The sequence below is a fragment of the Coregonus lavaretus genome (genome assembly GCF_964263955.1).
Source record: "Coregonus lavaretus genome assembly, chromosome: 6".
Classification (NCBI taxonomy): domain Eukaryota; kingdom Metazoa; phylum Chordata; class Actinopteri; order Salmoniformes; family Salmonidae; genus Coregonus; species Coregonus lavaretus.
Window position 1 is genome coordinate 8,149,940 of NC_139993.1, and position 21,640 is coordinate 8,171,579.

At 44.1% G+C, this 21,640-nt stretch overlaps 1 protein-coding gene across 2 annotated transcripts; it reads right to left on the reverse strand.

The window, feature by feature from the left end:
- Positions 1–310: 310 nt before the first annotated feature.
- On the reverse strand, positions 311–21,617 carry LOC311131499 (vacuolar protein sorting-associated protein 54-like). 2 transcript variants are annotated; one of them, XM_084164525.1, is made up of 24 exons: positions 21,501–21,590; positions 19,723–19,897; positions 19,053–19,297; positions 18,523–18,607; positions 18,317–18,351; positions 17,938–18,069; positions 17,442–17,827; positions 15,702–15,828; positions 15,410–15,457; positions 14,906–15,013; positions 14,620–14,675; positions 12,479–12,575; positions 11,567–11,922; positions 9,670–9,799; positions 9,276–9,457; positions 8,967–9,079; positions 8,610–8,673; positions 8,375–8,480; positions 8,129–8,216; positions 6,632–6,753; positions 6,432–6,512; positions 6,194–6,301; positions 3,671–3,765; positions 311–1,878 (listed from the first exon to the last, which is right to left on the reverse strand). In XM_084164525.1, exons 2-24 carry the CDS (start codon positions 19,865–19,867, stop codon positions 1,773–1,775), a joined length of 3,015 nt encoding a protein of 1,004 aa, XP_084020651.1. In that variant the 5' UTR covers positions 19,868–19,897; positions 21,501–21,590; the 3' UTR covers positions 311–1,772. The 2 variants fall into 2 exon arrangements, with proteins under 2 accessions (XP_084020651.1, XP_084020652.1); XM_084164526.1 differs by lacking the exon at positions 15,410–15,457 and having other exon boundaries at positions 21,501–21,617.
- Positions 21,618–21,640: the final 23 nt, after the last annotated feature.

Below are 21,640 nucleotides of genomic sequence, written 5' to 3' on the forward strand. Positions count from 1 at the left end.
CATAACTCAAAGGTAGGTCAATAGTCTAGCGCAGGGCTCTCCAACGCTGTTCCTGGAGGTTTTCGCGCCAACCCTAATCTAGCGCATCTGATTCTAATAATTATCAGGTTAGTTACAACTGGGGTTGGAGTGAAACCCTACAGGAACTTTTTAGCTTTTCAGGAACTGGGTTGGAGAGCCCTGATAGTGTTTCTCGTCTTGATGCATACGGTCAGGACGATTCCTTGTCTGGGTGCATCAATAGTCTAGTGGCTTCCTCACCTACAAGGCCAGCAGATGGACAGAAAAAAAAATAAGGCCAAAGTAGAAATGCTTCCATATTATCCCATGTTTTATTCAGTTTCCTGGGATTCAAGACAAAAACTCAAGCATGAGGTCAGATTCTGTTTGCCACACACTTCTTTATCCATCTTAACCAGAGCAGCAATGAGGGCCCAACATACATACACAGGCACTCAAACAGTATACTATTGTAAAGAAGTCAGTCTTTGATATTTATCAAAAGTAGGCACTTTTGAAGTAGACCACTGTTTTTACTGGATGGTGTTTTGTAATACCATTGGATCCTCTTGCATAAGGTGTTATGTTCACACAGTGCAGACAGACAGTTAATAGAACTGGGTAATAAGACTATTTTGGTTGGAGCTCGACTACTTTAAAAAGACACCAATCAGAGGCTAATGTTCGTTCATGCGTACAAGCAATATGACAGGTGATGGATAGGACTGTCACGACTGATATTGCATCAAATGCAGTGGAGTTTACTGCCCATTTGTTGATGTAGCCTTGTTGGAAGATAATGCTTTATATAGAATGACTTAGCTCGGTCATTACGGAGAGGGGAACAATTGTGCATATGTCATTAGTAGATGCAACCAATTTATCTAACCAGATTGACTATCAATGCTCAAAGTTTCATTATGTGTTGAGAGAAATTGCTCACTCTTACTGTACAGATAGCTTAGTAAAGGTTTAATATAGGGCCATGGAAGGGAATGCTGTAACAATTGAGGGCTGGAAGGAATTTGTTTGCAGACGTATTCAGTGCAAATTATGCTACATCTGAAGTTCTCTTTAGAGAACATATTTAGAGAAGACGTCATATTTAGTTGATGCAAGACCACAGTTGTCAAGATTGTGGTCAACTTAAATGCCTTTTTACATTACCATTTAGCTTAAACACAGGTCTGAAAAAATCGGTTCTCCAGTAAGTGACATGTTCTGAACCATGTCAGCATCTCAGTCCAATCAAGGTCCATCATAAATTATTCATCTGTTTTTAATAAATCAGCTATAGTTGAATTGCACACAGTGAGATGAGGTGACAGGCAGCAGTTACGTCCTAAAAGTCTGGTCGTAGCCCCTCTTTAATAAAAAAAAAACACGTCATGGCCGAAATGGCACCCTATTCCCTATATAACGCACTAGTAGTACACTATATAGGGAATAGGGTGCCATGTTATGTTGCCTGCCCTACATAAAGGTCGCTTCAGGGTTTGGTCCCACAACGTTGCTGCCTGGGGCAGTTTCTCCCTTGAGGAACCACCAACACTACCAGACGACCTACGCTCTCTTTCTGTACCCAGACAGCGCCCTCCTCAGGTGGGCTTCAGTGAGCTCCATGGTCCCCTGGGCAGGCCGGCTGCTGGAGGGTGAAGCAACAGGTGCAGTCTCTTTACAACAAGAATCTGATTAGTTCGTTTCTCCCCTCCCTCCAGGGTGGGTTAACATGGCGTCACACACTGTAGGTAAGACGACTACTACCGCCATCATCACCTCTTCTGCTCCCAGATCTCAGCCATGTTCAAGTCCAGCTTTTCAAGTGTCCTCAGTGACTGAACGTTCTCAGTGTAAAATGCCACATCCACCGCCACCAGCCTGGAGTGGGGTGAGAGAAAGGGGAGTCATTATGTGGGGGGATCAGAAGTGCTTTCAAGTCATCATCATTCAACAAGTCCATTGAAATTGTAAGGTACATTGTCCTTTAGCGACAAGGAGCTGTTTTATCAGACACATTATGCTTGGTTCTGGACAGAAATCACTTTCATTGGAGATTCTCCATTGAGCATGCATTTTAGTTCAAGAGTAGGTTTAAATCTGTCGTAAATAAACTCAGCAAAAAAAGAAACGTCCTCTCACTGTCAACTGCTTTTATTTTCAGCAAACTTAACATGTGTAAATATTTGTATGAACATAAGATTCAACAACTGAGACAAACTGAACGGACATGTGACTAACAGAAATTGAATAATGTGTCCCTGAACAAAGGGGGGGTCAAAAGTAACAGTAACAGTCAGTATCTGGTGTGGCCACCAGCTGCATTAAGTACTGCAGTGCATCTCCTCCTCATGGACTGCACCAGATTTGCCAGTTCTTGCTGTGAGATGTTACCCCACTCTTCCACCAAGGCACCTGCAAGTTCCTGGACATTTCTGGGGGGAATGGCCCTAGCCCTCACCCTCCGATCTAACAGGTCCCAGACGTGCTCAATAGGATTGAGATCCGGGCTCTTCGCTGGCCATGGCAGAACACTGACATTCCTGTCTTGCAGGAAATCACGCACAGAACGAGCAGTATGGCTGGTGTCATTGTCATGCTGGAGGGTCATGTCAGGATGAGCCTGCAGGAAGGGTACCACATGAGGGAGGAGGATGTCTTCCCTGTAACGCACAGTGTTGAGATTGCCTGCAATGACAACAAGCTCAGTCCGATGATGCTGTGACACACCACCACGATCCCACTCCAGAGTACAGGCTTCGGTGTAACGCTCATTCTTTCGACGACAAACGCGAATCCGACCATCACCCCTGGTGAGACAAAACTGCGACTCGTCAGTGAAGAGCACTTTTTGCCAGTCCTGTCTGGTCCAGCGACAGTGGGTTTGTGCCCATAGGCGACGTTGTTGCCGGTGATGTCTGGTGAGGACCTGCCTTACAACAGACCTACAAGCCCTCAGGCCAGCCTCTCTCAGCCTATTGTGGACAGTCTGAGCACTGATGGAGGGATTGTGCGTTCCTGGTGTAACTCGGGCAGTTGTTGTTGCCATCCTGTACCTGTCCCGCAGGTGTGATGTTCAGATGTACCGATCCTGTGCAGGTGTTGTTACACGTGGTCTGCCATTGCGAGGACGATCAGCTGTCCGTCCTGTCTCCCTGTAGCGCTGTCTTAGGCGTCTCACAGTACGGACATTGCAACTTATTGCTCTGGCCACGTCCTCATGCCTCCTTGCAGCATGCCTAAGGCACGTTCACGCAGATGAGCAGAGACCCTGGGCATCTTTCTTTTGGTGTTTTTCAGAGCCAGTAGAAATGCCTCTTTAGTGTCCTAGGTTTCCATAACTGTGACCTTAATTGCCTACCGTCTGTAAGCTGTTAGTGTCTTAACGTCCCTTCCACAGGTGCATGTTCATTGAACAAGCATGGGAAACAGTGTTTAAACCATTTACAATGAAGATCTGTGAAGTTATTTGGATTTTAATGAATTATCTTTGAAAGACAGGGTCCTGAAAAAGGGACGTTTCTTTTTTTGTTTGTTTATTACTCTATTTTTGGTATGGTCAATCAAAATCATCAAGCAGAGATAATATAACTGTAGGACAATTTTTTGGGCAATATTACAGAAATGTTTTTTTATTTCAAACACCACAGAACAAGACTTGAGAAACACCCACCCATGTTGAGGTCCACCATCGTGGTGCACCCCGAGTCGGGCCAGCTGCCTCTTAAGGTGCATTTTAAAGCTTGCATTGATCCTCAGGAACAACATCTAGGCCCAGAGAAAAAACACAGACAAGGTTACCCTCAAAACCCAACATATCTAGTCAATGACTACGTTCTAGATCAGGGGTGTCAAACTCATTTTAGCTCAGGGGCCACATGGAGGAAAATCTATTCCCAAGTGGGCCGGACCGGAAAAATCATGGTATATATAACTTAAAAACAACAACTTCAGATTGTTTTCTTTGTTTTAATACGATCAACATACAACATAAAGCTGGAGCCTGAGGACAGTGTGTCCAAAATAGTACAAGCACAACATCACTATTAATCATAAAACACGTCAAGTTTATTTGAAAATTCTAAAGAAAAAGAACACACAAACACACAATGCCTCAGTGATTAACAGAACTGTTTCACAGATCACAGAACTATATCAGGGTGTCATTTCTCAGGCAGAAATGTAGATAAAAATAATGAAATCCTGTTCCCCAAACAAGTGCAAGAACCACAGAGTCAAGAATAGGTTAAATATACAAATAAAATAAATTAAAAACAATAGCACATCAACATAAAAACATATAAACATAAATCCGAAAGCGTTGCTCAAACTCCCGTAACAGTCCAGTTATTTTATCTTTGAACCGCTTCATGTCTGCCACATGTTGGGTCGCGCACACATTTTTCAGACAGGGGAAGTGAGCTGCATCACCACCGGCAAGTTGCGTCTCCCACAATGACAGCTTCAACTTGAAAGAACGTATGCTGTCATAATACTGCGTGACAACTTTGTTGCGCCCTTGCAGCTGTTTGTTCAAGTTATTCAGGTGCTCTGTAACATCCACCATAAATGCAAGGTCCGGCATCCATTCTGCGGAATGAAATTCTAACACTGGTTTGCCCTTTTCTTCCATGAACTGTTCAATTTCTTCTCGTAAATCAAAGAAACGCCTCAGCACAGCACCTCGGCTTAACCATCTTACCTCAGTGTGGTATGGCAGGCCATAGATGTGGTCTTTCTCTCTGAGAAGGCTGTCAAACTGACGGTGATTCAGGCTTCTGGATCGGATGAAATTAACAGTTTGGATGACCACCTTCATGACGTTATCCATCTTTAATGACTTGCAACACAAAGCCTCCTGGTGCAAAATACAGTGAAAAGTCAAAAAAATCACGTCCTCCATTTGCAGATTGCACTTTCTCTCTGAACTTTGTCACAACGCCTGCTTTTTTCCCGATCATTGAGGGCGCACCATCTGTAGCCAGGCTGACAGCGCGGGACCAGTCCACTCCGACCCTGTCCAGCGCGCCGACGAGTGCGGTAAAAATATCAGCTGCTGTCGTTGTATCTGTCATCGGCACCAACTCCACGAACTCCTCGGTGACGGTCAATGTGTCATCAACTCCGCGGATGAAAAAATGGCCAGTTGTGCAACATCTGTAATGTCCGTGCTTTCATCAATTGCAACCGAAAACGCAATAAATGACTTTACTTTTTGCTTCAACTGGCTGTTCAAATCCACTGAAAGATCGGAAATCCTGTCTGCAACTGTGTTTCTTGTCAGGCTGATATTTGCAAAAGCCTGCCGCTTTTCAGGGCACACAATCTCCGCTGCCTTCATCATGCATGTTTTTACAAATTCACCCTCACTAAATGGTTTTGAAGCCACTGCGATTTCATTAGCAATGAGGTAGCTAGCTTTCACTGCAGCGTCACTGATGTCTCGGCTGTGAGTAAACACAGACTGCTGTTTCTTCAGACCCGCCAACAGTTCATTCACCTTCTCTCATCTCCGGTGTCCTTGAAAGTTGTCATATTTGTCGGCATGAAGACTCACATAGTGGCGACGAAGGTTATATTCTTTCAGCACTGCAACATGCTCTGAACACACCAAACATACAGCTTTCCCATTCAATTCCGTGATTAAATAGGATGACAATTTTTCTTGGAACACTCTGCACTCTGCGTCCACTTTTCTCTTTTTTGACAGAGACATATTGGGGCAATGAGGGTGCCAAAGAACATAATGTTAAAAGTAGAAGCCGTAATAAATATTGCGGACAAAACAAAGTAGCTCATTGGCTGCACGTGCTTGAACTACTTGCTCTGCCCCGGTATAAACAGTTTGCTTGCTTAACACAATTGCTATTGCGCCAATTGCTATTTTTTTTCTTTTTTTTTCCGAAATCATCTCGCGGGCCGGATTAAACCCGTTTGCGGGCCTGATCCGGCCCGCGGGCCGTACGTTTGACACCCCTGTTCTAGATCATCTTCACTGTAGTTGCGACTGCAATGAAGACAACCTGGAACGTGCCCAGTATGTTGTAAAAGCGCATTATTTATTCAGCCAAGGAGAATAGCGGTAGAAGTGACTATTTACAGTAGTTACTTAGTACATGGTATTATTCAGAATTACAAATGTGAATAATTAGCAGTAATATAATAGGATCTCTGTGGTGTTATTGCCATATATTACCTGCGCCTGCTCCTCAGGTAGCAGCTCGTAGAGGGCTTCGTGCATTTTGGCCATTTGTTTACAGACATTCCGAAAGCAGGCCGAAGGCATGGGGGCCTTGACTTCATACTGCAGGAGACAAAGTAGATATTCACATTATATGTTGATGCACTGATTGACATTGGCTACAGCACATTTTTTAAGTGGTATTGTAGGTTAGACAGGGAGAGTTTGAGAGGTTTGGAACTGTATAACTCACCTTAGATAGCACCTTCTCAAACAAGCTGTCCATGATTGCCACCAGTTTAGCGGAGATCTCCGCTATGTGATCGTTGTAGTCCTGGACAAAATAGAAGAAAAAATCTTAAATTCAAAAGGCCTACACATCGTGTCACTCATGGCTTACAAGTGAATCTCCGAACTAAAGTTCCATCCTCATGCATGCAGGTCTGTGCTCACCTTAGTGATGTGGTCAAAGTGCCTGAGGACACTGTACTGCTTGGGCGTCAGCTTGGTCTCAAAGTGGGCCCTGATGACGGGAATGTAGTGAACCACCAGCTGAAGACAGCGAGAGGCCAGGGCTGAGGACAGACACACGCTATGGTTATTTCTACACAGAACACAGAGATATACTAAAATGTAGAGGTCACCCCTCTGGGTTGGAGGTAACACTGTAGTGGGGCAAAGCCTACGGTTTATAGAAAAGCACTGGGTTGTGTTCAGTAGGGGCGCACAATTTAAAATGGAAAATGAAATTGCGCTTGTCTTATTGGACACACCCAAGTAGTACATACCAGAGTATGTGAGCGGAGTTGAGCGGTTGGAAATCACGCTCATGGAGCAGTGCTTGCGCACCGCTCCGGCGTTCCAAGTCCTTTCCAACCGCTCTACTAAAAACCGCTCCCGCTCACAGATAAAACTGCCGCTCCTAATTCGCTCCATTCATTAAAATCACAATTTAACCAACACCCATCTATTTTACCATTTGGTTTTGAAGTATTGAAACCAAACCATATGATTTGAATGAAAAGTATTTGAATAAACATGAAAAGGTGAATCTAAGAAGCGCTCATCATTTCAAATAGGCTACATGTTATATTAAACATCATATAAACACTAAATGGGTCAGGAGTCAGACTGGGAGCCTAAGAAGGAACGAAAATGAATTATTTATATTATTAGTGCCTTTGAATTTATTTTTAGAAGCACACGTTTGGACATTCTGTGGCTTCAGGCTCATGCGATGGTGCCTGGAGAGCCGGCCAGTAGCAGAGAATATCCTCCATGATTGCAGAGCCACTGGGGATGCCAGGCTGGGCAGAGATGCAGAGTTGTTTTTTTAATTTTTATATAGGTAGGCCTAAAAAAAGGTTTTTAGGCAAAATAACCCAATCAAAACAGAAAGCTTCTTGAACATAGGAATATGTCAGCCCTATTTGGAGAAAATCAATTATGGCCTATTGTATAGATAATAGGAAAAAAATTAGATCAGATTTTTAGTTTAGAAATAGTTTGCTACAATGACACTTAGTTATCTACCCACCTCGTTCGTTTCTTTTAGCATGTGCATGTAGTAAGTGCACCATCATGCTTTCAGGATACTTATCTTTTCAGATTCCACAATGATTCTTTAGTTGTGGACACTACCTCACCACACTCCCCCTCTTGCTCTTGGTCCTCATCTTTGTAAGTCACCTTGATTTATCACCTGTGTGTTTTATCAGTTTCTTTATGAAAATATTTAGCAAACTCCATGACAGTATCTAAAGCAAGGTGCTATAGACAGCAGCACACAAGTAGACTACAAATGCATGCTGGGCCGGGCATGCCCCGAGATCGTGAAGTGAGCGCTACTGGAGCGGCGAGAAGGCCGACGCTCCAGCCTTTAGGAATCTCACGCCGCGCTCCAGTCAAATTGGGCACGCTCCCGCTCCGCTCACATACTCTGGAACATACCCAGGTTTTTAGTGGTGATGGTCTTGAGTCCCACCACTTGTAGTGCTCCTGCCCCCAGGACCAGCTGGCAGCTCCGCGAGTTGAAGTGCTGTCAAAGGAGAGAGAGAGAGAGACAGAGGGTCAGGGACCATTCAATACAACATGATTGCAGTTTCTTAGTGGGATGCTTGCCAGGTAAATCTAGCCAACTCTCAGACCATCATTCGAGACTGTTGCCACACGGGGGGTGGTGCGGTGTGTTCTTACCTTGAGTAGGTCAGAGAGGCGGGTGAGCATGTCTGTGGCGATGGAGGGGATGTCGTTGACACACTGACAGTACTCCAGGAAGATCCGGATCAGTAGTAACACCGTCCTGATGAGGAGGACACAGAGGTCACGAGTCAATAAGGGTATTTTTAATCAGCATTTTTGCTACATGCCTTCCGTTTTGAATGTGGGAGTGGAAAGGAGCATTTATCATAGTTAGTCAATCAAAACTCACCCAACAACAGCATATTTCTGGCCATCAATGTGCAAATAATCACTTGGTTTCCTTTCTTCTGTGCCTGGTGTTGAGGAGACAAAACAAAGTCAGTCAGTCTGGGGACAGACAAATATTTTTTGAGGACTATAAAGCAGAACAGCAGAAATACTTTGAAAACAGCTACTGCAGCATTTTTCCAACCCTAACTGTGCTCATACTTGACTTTTGTAAATGTAATGCTCGCACTGTAGAGCCCTGCAAATTGACCACCCGCCAACGTGGCTGGTGAAAGACATTCTTACCTGCCAATATCTAAATCTACCCGCATTTGGCGGGTGGCGGGTGTTCATTTTATGCTCAAATGGTATACGTTACCTTGGGGTTTGCGTTCGGGTAATGTGATCCTGCCATCTGCTATGGAGTTAACCAGGTCCTGGAATTCTGCAGGAACCTCTGCCTGCTTCCACCGCTCATTGTCCAGCAGCAGGCTGGAGAGAACCCACACACACACACAGTTAGGAAAGACTGTTTCAAGTTCCTGAAGTATTGCACCTCTATTCCCTATTAAGAAGTATGTGTCTGTGTGTCTCTGTGTGTGCGTGTCTCAGTGTGCGTGTCTCTGTGTGCGTGTCTCTGTGTGCGTGTCTCTGTGTGCGTGTCTCTGTGTACTCTCCAGTCTAATACCTGAGCTTGGTCTTGCGCTCCTCGTGGAAGCGGTGGACAAAGCGGTTGGCCTGGCTCTGTAGCGCCCCCCTTAGGGACACACTGCGTCTGCAGCACAGCTCCTCCGTGTCCCTCACAAAGCCTTCCACCGCCTGGGACAGAAACACAAACTCTGCCGAGCTCAGCCGCTCCAGGGAGCCATCCTGACGGAGAGAGAAAGAAGGGATTATTCAAGGTTACAAACAGGAAATACTACTAGCAGTGTTGGAGTTATTCCCATTGTACTTTGTCAATTCAGAACATCAATGGAAATTCAAACCCTGTCTGTACAGTCACACATAAGCCAGCTGAGAGTGCATTGGTCATGCTGCATGTTGTTTATCCGGTCATGGCGTACGTTAAGCTAGCTAGCTACCTTGGCTCTGGCCATGAGGACTTTGACACAGCGGTCGTGGCTGACGTCTGAGGCGGTGTAGAGCAGCTCCTGGATGTTATTGGCCACTCGGCCCAGCTCCAGGTCACTGGGCATCATGTCCTCACTGGACCTGCAGCCGGACAGACAACATAGAAATACAATTACTAGATAGACACTTTTTAGTCATTCTATTTCTATTGTACAGAATACAGATGGCACTTAGGAAGGGACACTCGGTGTCCCAACCTTCAAACATATATACACTCATTGGGCAGTTTATTCGGTACAGCCATCTAGTACCAGTACCAGTACCCCCCCCCCCCCTTCCGTTGCGCAATTGGTATCATGGGACTTAACATGTGCCAGGAAAACATTCCCCACACCATTACACCACCAGCCTGTACCGTTGACACCAGACAGGATGGATTCATCCTGGCTTACGCCAAATCCTGACTGTCATCAGCATGACGCAACAGGAACCAGGATTCATTGGACCAGGCAATGTTTTTCCATTACTCAATTGTCCAGTGTTGGTCATTGTGTGCCCACTGGAGAGGCTTCTTGTTTTTAGCTGATAGGAGTGGAACCCGGTGTGGTCGTCTGCTGCAATAGCCCATCCGTGACAAGGATCGATGAGTTGTGAGTTCCGAGATGCCGTTCTGCGCCATTATTTGTCTTTTTGTGGCCTGCCTGTTAGCTTGCACGATTCTTGCCATTCTCCTTCGACCTCTCTCATCAACGAGCTGTTTTGCTCCCACAGGACTGCCGCTCAAAGTCACTTAGGTCACTCGTTTTGCCCATTCTAACGTTCAATGGAACAGTAACTGAATTCCTCTATGCCTGTCTGCCTGCTTTATATAGCAAGCCACGGCCATGTGACTGTCTGTAAGAGCGATCAATTGTGTATACTTCCACAATTTGTTTTAACTGATACTGGGCTCCCTTCAGACAAGTCTTGTGAGGCTTGAGGGCGTCCTAGAGAGACTCACCTTTCCACAGAGGGGTCATATTAGTGTGTAACCCAAACGGTTCGGATGCTACAGACAGAAGTCGGCAGATCGGCAGTACCGACTTTAGACGAGTCCCGTGGCGCTTGTGTGGGTCGTAGAGCAAAACGGAGTTTGTGAGTCTTTATATAGAGGGGTCATAATAGTTTGTTGGCCAAACCATTCGGATGCTACAGATGTTTTTGCGAGAAGACCGATTTTCGGGATGTCTCCTGGTCTATCAAACACTGCTGTAGCTCGGCCACCTTCCACCGCTGATGAGGAAGGCCGACATCAGACAGATTTTTATGGGGCTTTTTGTTATTATGCCAACTTGATTTCTAGGGGTTAACCATGGCAAAATGCATAGAATTGCAGGAAATTAGCTTTAAAAACAGCAAATATTTCACTCAGCTCCATGGAGAAATGTGTAGAATTTCAGGAAATTGGCTTACCTTAAAAAAAATTCTCTACACCACCAAAATGGGGGCCTCTAAAACGTTGCCTCGCCAACGGCCCGACTGCGCCCACTGCCACACCCCCTGCCACGCCCACCACCTAAGCCCCTTTTGGATTCAGAAAAACCCTGTATTCTGTTGTTGGCGTACGCTCACACCATTCAAAAACAGAAAAGCTGCTTTTTAACATAAATAAAACATTTTGGAAGGAAAACTATTGCGCATATTGTAATTAATTATAGGTCATATTTCATAGAAATCTGGAAACACTGGACAGTTACTTTGATTTCCTGAGAGTATACAGATGTGCAGCATGTTTTGAATCCTTTTCACATTGCCTTGCCAACCCAAACTTTACTTTGGTGGAAAAATAACCAGGCCAGCACAGTATAGCCTGACTCAGTAGTGTTCAAAATGTGAGTGTTTGTGGTTGGTAAAGGTGGCGAGACTCACGAGATGCCGACGCCCCCTCCTGGCTGGAAAGCGTGTTCCCTGCTGGAGGACGACTCGGTGGTCCCTGAGGCGGAGTCACTACCACAACCATCCATACGTGACTGGGCCTGTCTGGGCCCCACGGAGGAGCTCTCCACCTGGCCTCCGCTTGCCCCCACGTGCAGCTGGGCATCATTGAGAGCGTCGCTGATGAACAGGCCCTCGTGGGTGAGGTAGGCCAGTTCTGCTTCCCCCTGGTTGAGAAGGGTCCCTGGGGCCTCAGTTAGGGCCCCCGCTGCAGCCCGCTCCAGCAGACGGCTCTTCTGGTTGCTGTCCAGCGCCTCCAGCACCACATTCCTCACCACACTCAGCGTCGCCTGCGGGGGCACAGCATGAGGATATACGGTTAACTTTTAGGGCAGAGGAACTAACTACCAGGGTTGGGGTCACATCCATTTAAATTCCAGTTAATTCAGAAAGTAAACCTAATTTCAATTCCAAATTGAAATTTCCCTCATTGAAAAGCATTGGAATTTCAGTGTACTTCTTGAATTGACTGGAATTGAAATTGACCCCAACCTTGCTAACTACACCAGATACATTTAAGGAACAGATCATCAACAGAGTCCTACAAATGTATTAATAATGTACTACAATGGGGCAGTAAAGTAATGCACTTTATACAGCTGGTTTACACACCAACCAAAAATGGCAAAGAAAAATTAGTAGACATTGCCAAAATAACTGATGCTAAAGTGTTATTCTATTCTTCTATGCTAATTTATATAGCAAGGCATCCTAACCGTTTCATTTTCTTTACCTCTTAATAAACTTTCTTCAAGTCTTTTATTCAGCAAGAGGATAATTCCATAAATCCCATTTTGATTAAATCTAACCGACTGGGATTGTGTTTTAATAAAGTATTATCCTCACCTTGATCCTCTTCAGTAAGAGAATGAAGTTCTCAAAGACGGACTTCAGCAGCTCAAACCACTGGGGGAAGGTCATCAGACGCATCTGGTCTGCCAGCCTGACCAACCAGAAGCAGAGAGCAGGGTCGTATTCATTAGTGCAACCATATTAAAACGTTTTGCAACAGAAGATGTTTTGCAACTGTCTCTTTAAAAAAAATCTAGAAACAATTATTTCACCTTAAATTCCTATTACTAACAACTCAAATAAGAACTTTCAATAATTTTCTCTTCTCCCAACTTCATGTTTATTTTAAATTAAATAACATAGCCCTACCAGGAGGGTCATACCAGCAATGCCATATTAGAATGGTAATTTGCATAGCATTTTTACTCATGCGAACAATATTAAAAAAATTACTTTAGGTCTGCTTCAATGGCTTTTATAGGTAGGTAAGCATTGTTAAATGAGGACTGATGTCAAATTTTTACAAATTATGGTAATTTTGTATGTCCAAACCTAAATGTTAAATTACATTCAAATATATGCGTTTTCAGTCCATGTCACTCAAAAGAGTTCTTACATTTCAAAATGATCCAGGTTTTTCCACCATGTTTCCCACATGTTCAAACTATATATGACAAAGTGCCGTTTTTTAAAATTACTATTATAGGCATTATTTTATAGGCGACTTTAAGTCTGAATATTGATTAATTGACCCCATGGGTCATAAAATCTGGTTTAACCAATTTAGGTTCCCTAATATTGTTGTCAACAATTCAAAACAAACTTTTCACCAAAATAAGTATTTTCAATTTTAAAAAGAAATGTACCCTATTCTTAGTCAAACAATGTGCCTATGCAAAGCCCTCACTCACTCAGAAACATATTCCAGTGTCTGCCTGAATTTGGTACAGGACATGCAGGTTGAAATATCAAAATTAACTCTACTATATTAATTTGGGGACAGGTCGAAAAACATGAAACATTCATGGAGCTTGCTGTTGCAAGTCAATTTGTCCTGGGATATAAACATTGTGTTGTTATTTTACCTGAAATGCACAGGGTCCTATTATTCTGGATCTTTGTAGAATTTCACACAAAATCGTGTGTTCTCTACTTCATCAATTAACCCACAGATAAAATGGGAAACCTAGTTAGTTTCTAGTAATCTCTCCTCCTTCAGTTGTCTTCTTCTGTGGACTTTATATGGCAGTTAGCAACCAACTGACTGGAATGTTGACATCAGTTAATCTTTAAAATCACCCACGTGGGTATATGCTCCTAAAAACCAATGAGGAGATGGAGAGGCGGGACTTGCAGCGCCTCAAGCATCAACATTTAGAGTCTGGCTACGCAAACGCTCGTTGACGCATGCAAGCAGTTTGGATTAAATGATTGACTAACATGTATGTGTACATTTATTTTACAACGCTCTGAGAAAAACGAACTACGTTTCCCCTTTTTATCTGTGGATTAATTGTCAGAGTAGAGAACACCTGATTTTGTATGACTCAACATGGGTCAAAATTCTACAAAAGATCCAGTCCAAAAAGGACCATATGCATTTCAGGTAAAATAACAACCCAACGTTTATTGTAGAAAAGTATTAAAATAAACTGACCAGAGTCCAATATTTAAGTTCAAACCTTGATTAAATTGGGATACGATCACACATGTCTCTCTATTGATGCATGGGAATACTTGGGAACAGATTTCCTAAATTAAAATCACTGAGCTGATGTCCTGGTGATTGTACAGGCTTTTTTGTCCAACAAAAAAGAAAACTTTGGGGGGGGGGCCAAATCAAATTATTTGAAGGCAGAATTTGGCCAGCGGGCCACCTGTTGAAGAGCCCTGTCCTAAACAATATGTTTCTGACAATCTAACGTTACGCTCTCATAATTAGATGTCTACACCCACATTTTTTTCACAGCCCTCCTGTCATATTTCATGCACTCCTTTCAAAGGCAGGATGACAGATTAAAGCAGTCTAACTCGTTAAGACAAGCGTAACCAACTGGCTTAGCTTTCCTTTGTTGAGGAAGGATTCTCAGATCACCATGCCATTGTTTGGCCACACCTCCAGTGCATTCGGTAGATATTACCTGCAGCTCAATGTGCTCAAGCAAAATACAAAAGCATGCAATACTACTACTCACTTTGTGACAATGTCAGTGTTGATTTCTTCAATCTGCGACACCGAGTCGACAACACACTGTGGGATAAGAGCATGTTACTTTCCATTTCCATTTAACTAATTCAAAGTGTATTTCTAGTTTGATACAGGTGTGCTAGTTCAGGAATAGACCAAAAAAGTGGAACTGGAGGAGAGGTTTGGGAAATACTCTTAAAATGTCAAAAACCTTTTTTTGTGATTTCACCATAAATGTTTACGATCATGAAGAATAGTCTGTTCTCTGATACTTTCTATGTCTGGTCTTCTACCTGTGTGACGATGCTTTTGGCTGCTAGGATCATCTCGTCGCTGTAGATGTCCAGAAAATCCAGCTTCCGCTGCCTCAGCAAGCCAAACACCAGAGACTCCAGCCTGTCCTGTCTCCCCACACACACACACACACGCACGAGTGAGCAATACTATAAAACTCAATTCCTCCAATCACAGTAATTCTTCACTTCAAGAGATCAATTATTATAAGACACCAATTAATCAATTAAATTACAAATTCAAGTCAGCATGAATAAACAAAAGAGATTCATATTTCAATCCAATTAAGACAATGATTTCCGCGTAATGGAGATCAAAGTTCCCATACTCATAATAACAAAAGGTAATTGTGCTACTGAAATGTAAATTAGGTTGATGATTGCAGAGATCAACACATTGTTCAGATCAGAGGAAAACATCAATCTATAAAAGAGCACCCAAAATGTGCCATTTTTATTCACTTGATTCCAAGTAGCAAACTTGTTCGGAAGAGTCAGACCCACCTTTATTGAGACTGAACGTTTGTATTGCATCTGTGAGAACAGTGACCACTGTGACAAAAAACAACCTCAGTTTGGTGCTCCAACTACATCTACACATTCACAAAATTGTCCATTTATAGTTGAACTCAACCTATAGAGTTCAAACCAGAACTTATTTTTCTCCTGTCTTCGGACAGTGGATCTAGTGCATTTAAACCTTTGTATAGCCAGTCATTGAGAATTAATGAGTTAAATATACCGACCACAGAATTAAATGTAAACATTGTTTATATTTTATCTCAATGGTACAGACCTTCTCCATGACCTGTCCGTCGTCCTCCAGACTCCTGCTGAGGTCACTCCTGGAGTACATGCTGAAGTCCTCCACCATCATCTTGTCTATCAGCTTCTCCAGCTCACACAGCTGAGAGCCCAGATGTCTGCAGGGGGGAAAGACAGGAGACGTCAGACGCATCAGTGTCCAAAGGCCACACTTTGAATTCACTATGGTTAACTATGGGCTGGGGACTCATGTTTAAAAGTACTTACAGTGAATTTTGAAATAATTCAGACCCCTTGACTTGTTCCACATTTTGTTACGTTACAGCCTTATTCCAAAATTGATTCAAATTGTTTTTTCCTCCCTCAATCTACAGACAATACCCCACAATGACAAAGCAAAAACAGGTTTGTAGAAATTTCTGCTCATGTATTTTTTTTTAAAACCCGGAAACATCACATTTACACAAGTTCAGACCCTTTAACTCAGTACTTTGTTGAAGCGCCTTTGGCAGCGATTACAGCTTCAAGTCTTCTTGGGTATGACGCTATAAGCTAGGCACACCTGTATTTGGGGAGTTTCTCCCATTCTTATCTGCAGATCCTCTCAAGCTCTGTCAGGTTGGATGGGGAACGTCGCTGCGCCGCTATTTTCAGGTCTCTCCAGAGATGTTCGATCAGGTTTAAGTCCGGGCTCTAGGTGGGCCACTCAAGGACATTCAGAGACTTGTCCCGAAGCCACTCCTGCATTGTCTTGGCTGTGTGCTTAGGGTCATTGTCCAGTTGGAAGGTGAACTTTCCCCCCAGTCTGAGGTCCTGAGTGTTCTGGAAGGTTCTCCCATCTCCACAGAGGAACTCTGGAGCTCTGTCAGAGTGACCATCGGGTTCTTGGTCACCTCCCTGACCAAGGCCCTGTCCCCCGATTGCTCAGTTTGGCCGGGAGGCCAGCTCTAGGAAGTGTCTTGGTGGTTCCAAACTTCTTCCATTTAAGAATGATGGAGGCCACTGTGTTCTTGGGGACCTTCAATGCTACAGAAATTTTTTGGTACCCTTCCCCAGATCTGTGCCTCGACACAATCCTGTCTTGGAGCTCTACGGACAATTCCTTCAACCTAATGGCTTGGTTTTTGCTCTGACATGCACTGTCAAATGTGGGACCTTAAATAGACAGGTGTAGGCCTGTCCATTTCAATTGTCCAATCAATTTAATTTACCACAGGTGGACTCCAAGTTGTAGAAACATCTCAAGGATGATCAAAGGAAACAGGATGCACCTGCGCTCAATTTCAAGTCTCATAGTAAAGGGTCTGAATACTTTTGTATTTGTTTTCAATACATTTGCGAAAATTTCTAAAAACCTATTTTCGCTTTGTCATTATGGGGTTTTGTGTGTAGATTGATGAGGAACTTATTTTTAGAATAACGCTGTAAGGTAACACAATGTGGAAAAAGGGAAGGGGTCTGAATACTTTCCAAATGCACTGTATGTTGAAATGAAACTCTGTGAAAAGCATTCTGACTAGAAGTGGTGTGTATTTTAAACTTTCAGCATGATACAGTTCTGCAACCATGCTGCATTTTTGCTTCAAGCTTACTCACAAGAAATAGTTGGGGTGGACTGCTGCTTACTATGATTTGATGCATGTTTGTCTCATATGAGTGTCAGTGCGTTTCATCAGACGAGTGTCACCAACCGTGTGCGTCGATAGATCCGAGTATGTAACAAACATTTTATACACATCCACCCCCCACTCGCCTGTCTCCATCCCCCCACCTGAAGCTGTGTATCCCCTGCAGCTCCTGCTGCAGCACCTCCTTGGTGGTGGCGATGAGCTCCAGGGCCCCGACGAACTCCGAGGTGGAGAGCAGCAGCTGCACTGTGGGCTGGCTCTGGTGCACTGCCGCCATCAGCTTCAGCTTGTTGTGCAGCCGCGCGCAGTTGGAGCGCGTCAACGCCTGCCGCAATGCCCGCAGCGGGCCTTCGCACATGATGCGTTCGATGGCGGCCGTGCGGCCCCGGAGGACTGCCACGGCGCGGGCGGTTTCGGTGAGGCGGTCCTGGAGCTCGTGCTGGGAGGACATGGCGTGGAAGAATGCCTCGGAGCGCAGGGAGATCTGGCGCGCGATGCTCACCTCCACCACGTCGAGGTAGTGGCTCAGCTGAGAAAGAGAGGGATAAGCCAACAACAGAACACGATGGCACAACAACAGGAAACATGACGGTGAAGCAATGCAGGACTTGATCATTGTAAAAAAAATTGCCGGCTCACCTTTTCCTGTAGTAACCGTGACGATGCCACGTCCCTGCTGCTCTTCCCGCCAGCGCTGTTGAAGTGGGACCATGGTAGGACCGCGTTAAAGGTCGTTGGCTCGTCTAGCGCAAAGTCAGGCTTCATGAATATCTGTTTAAGCCAGATATTAGGCAGATATTACGTTTGGAATCCAGAACCAAATCTTATGTGTGCTGTGCTTGCTAGACTAGGGAGATACTAATATAATTACAAATATATTATATCAAGTAAATGGTATTAATTACAGTTTGAGAATCATGAAAGCATACAGTCAAATCAAGGGGACAAAACGGTTCAATAGGGCTCTAGAAATCCCCACAACTCACTGTTACAACACAAAACAAGAGGAAGTAATTACCTTGGGCACTTGCTCCAACTCTGTTCTTGATTTGTCTACGACGAAGAGAAAGTGAAAGAGCACATTAGTTGAATCAACTCACTTCAACAATGAAAGGAAAAGTGATATTTGACAACACGAATAACAAGATAGATTTGTCCGTACGGTCCAGAATAGATACTGTAGGCCCCAGTCATTATGGTGCAGAGCTTTTTAATAATGCATACCGTGGCTGTTTGTGATGCTGGAGACAGCATCCAGCTCATCCTTGTTGGGACAGATATTCTTGCATCGCTCATGGATTTTCTCCCTCTACAGAGAAACACAGACACGATTTAGTTTTTAGATTTAGTTTAGGCCTAATAGCTTATACAGTTTAAATATAGTGGATGCATTTTCTTAGTGCTATTTCGACCACGAGTAAAGGGATGAGGACAAAGTCTTAGAAATAGCTTAAAAGGCAACGTTCATTACATTGCAAAGGGCAGTTCCATAGTAATAATCAAACAATAGAAAGAGGATGACACCTGGGCTGTGTTCATTAGGCACCAAACACAAAACAGACAAACAGGAAGGGACTATCTGGACTTGCCCAATAAGAAATGCTCATTTTTCTTTTCCATTGCAACATGTTTTTAAATGTTTTCTGTTGCATGCCCTAATGAACACAACCCAGGCCAGACAGTGGTCTCTACTTCTGTCCAATCTACTGAATAATTCAAACTGAATGAAAGGGGCAGCGGGGTGTGTTCGTTACCTGAGCTGTTTCCTGCAGGTAGGGGCCAAAGTGTTCCTTTGTAATGTTAGGGAGGTAGAAGGAGGGCATGACTTCTGTCTCGGCAAAGTCCAGGCCCCAGGTTTTGGTGAAGAAGTCAGACTCCCTCTTGGCCAGCCGAGGGTCGTTCAGCGCGGCTGGGAGGTTCACCTTGGAGTTGTACACCGTCCACCTGTGCTGGTCGGCCACCACCGACGGGCCCTCGCACAGCCCCCGGGCTGCCTCGCCTGCAAGGGTACGTGGGAAATGTAGTCAGTAGAAACCTTCAGCAGTAATAAAACGTTCAATGCATCTTGAGATGCATTCCATGGTTGCGCTCCAATTCTCTAGCTTGAACCACCATCCTTACCGCTGCGCTCTCATTTGAGGCTACCAATTCTCTACCCTTTACCAAGAAGTGTGCACTTGTTCACTTCCGCTCATGCATTTAAAAGCTTTGGATTGGTGCAAGAATCGCTGGAGGGAGTTCTTTACACCAGTCCATTCCTTTGAAATCCATGAGGGAGAGTGTACAAGTGCACACTTTGGGAGAGGGGTAGAAAACAGGACCGCAGTCAGCGTATGGTTGGTCAACAGTGACACAAGATGAACCTTTATAGATATTCATCTTGTAAGACTGTTGGCCAACCATAAATGTAGGCTAGTTCTTTACCCGTGGGCTCCTTGGGGCATACGTCGGGCAGGGAGCGGACGGGCCTGTAGTGTCGTGAGGAAGGGTCCCTGTCCTTCCGGAAGATCCCCTCGCTGCCACCACTGCTGGGATGAGGCACTGGGGAGGAGCTGTGGCTGGAGGCCATGGCATTGGTGCACCTCTCCACGGAGGCTAGCTGAGTTAGCAAACATAGCACAGAGTCAGTGAGTATTAATACAAAACAAAGACATAGCCTAAACATCAATGTTTGCACTAACAATAAAATGTAAACACTAAACCGGACCATCAGCAGAGCTCTTAGTCCAAGGGCATTGAAAATAGGGCCACAGAAAACCAAATGCTGAGAGAGGAAGGATACAGTGGACCACTTGTGTTAGTAGTCAATCAATTCAGTCATTCCACTCAAAAGTCAGCCCATTTTTCTGTGCACGGCAATGACTTTCAGTTAATGTCACAAGTCCCTAGTGTGAAGCAGAAGTGAAAGTGCAGATGCTGCAGGTATGTTGTCTCTCCGAGCAGGTGTTAGGCTATAATCTGAACAGTGAGAAAAGCGATGCCTTTGACTCACTTCCTCTGTATACTGATTGAGTTATTGCTTTGTCTACATAACTAGTCCTGTCTGCCTAAACTGAATTATCAAATTCAAAGTAATTCACCATTGGTGATTAAAGTAGAGGGTGCCTAGAACAGGGCCTATTGGTTAACCAATATAAATCAGACTAGAAGACAGTGTTGTGTAAACAACTGAGACCATGACAAAACTGCCTACTGGAGCGAAGATCTTCTGTTGTCTAATCAGGCTTGAAAAGATTTGGGTGAAAGGTGGGCAGGTACCTATAGGCTACAATCAGCTCCTGTCAATATGGATATGTGTTGTTGTCAGTTTCAGTAACATACCATGTCGAATGCATGGTGAAATAAGCAAATCAATGATTTACACCAGAGCCATATATTAAGTCTGTCATATAACTGATTTACACCAACATCACGCGCATTACAAGACACTGAACACGTCATTGAGCAATGACATCGTAGCTGCCTATATCAACAATGTCAAATGTTAATGCATGTAGCTTGCTAACGGTTAAATGGACAGCTCCAATCAAAATAAATTCGCTAGCTGAGGGCTATCTGGATCAAAACTATACTATGCTAAATGTCTAGAAAATATAGTCAGCTATCTCTGCGATTCAGATAATGTTCCAACACCACCAGCATGATGATGTGGTCAATTAACTAGCTGGGAATCTGATCAGATGAGTTTTAGCTGACATTAATCTAGTTAGTGTAAGTTATTTCACTTTTTAAATAGCTAGATAACTGAATAAAAGGGGTGTTTGCCCCCATCACACTGCTAGACAACTGCAGCTCCTTAACTATCTCAGGTGGGGAACAAGTTAGCACGATAACTCTAGTTAGCTAGCCAATTAATTAAGCTAGCTAGTTATCTACTGTAGCTAACTATGAAACACCGCCGTCCACATTCGCATTTTCCCTGTCGTCCGGCAACATTAACTGTCATTGACCATTTTTCAAATTATTATTTACAGACGAGATACGATTTACTCTTCAAGCATCGATATTAGAGTAGCTACCCACGACTGCAACGGCCTGAAGAGACCAGCTGGTTACACGTAGACTGATAATCGAAGCTAGAAAAATGCTAGCCCGCTAGCCATTTGACAGCCAAACAGACGGAAGCAGTCCACACAAATACATGACCACTGAGCTTTTCTGACGAGCAGACAAACCAAAAGAAGGTGCGTTATGTCTGATACCTGTTGTTAGAAACACATTAGTTATTGATTCTTCTTTCCACCATCACGGTAACATTAGACGAACCAGGAGAAAACATCAAGCAAACCACCGCAGCCGGTACGTAACCATAATGCACTGCGCGAACAATCTTCTTCGAGTT

Coding starts and splice junctions, on each gene's coding strand:
- LOC311131499 (XM_084164525.1), bottom strand. CDS start 19,867: ATGGCCTCCAGCCACAGCTCCTCCCCAGTGCCTCATCCCAGCAGTGGT. Junction 19,298..19,722: donor ATGCCCCAAGGAGCCCACGG/GTAAAGAACTAG, acceptor GTACCCTTGCAG/GCGAGGCAGCCCGGGGGCTG. Junction 15,829..17,441: donor CAGGGGATACACAGCTTCAG/GTGGGGGGATGG, acceptor TCCCCCCTGCAG/ACATCTGGGCTCTCAGCTGT.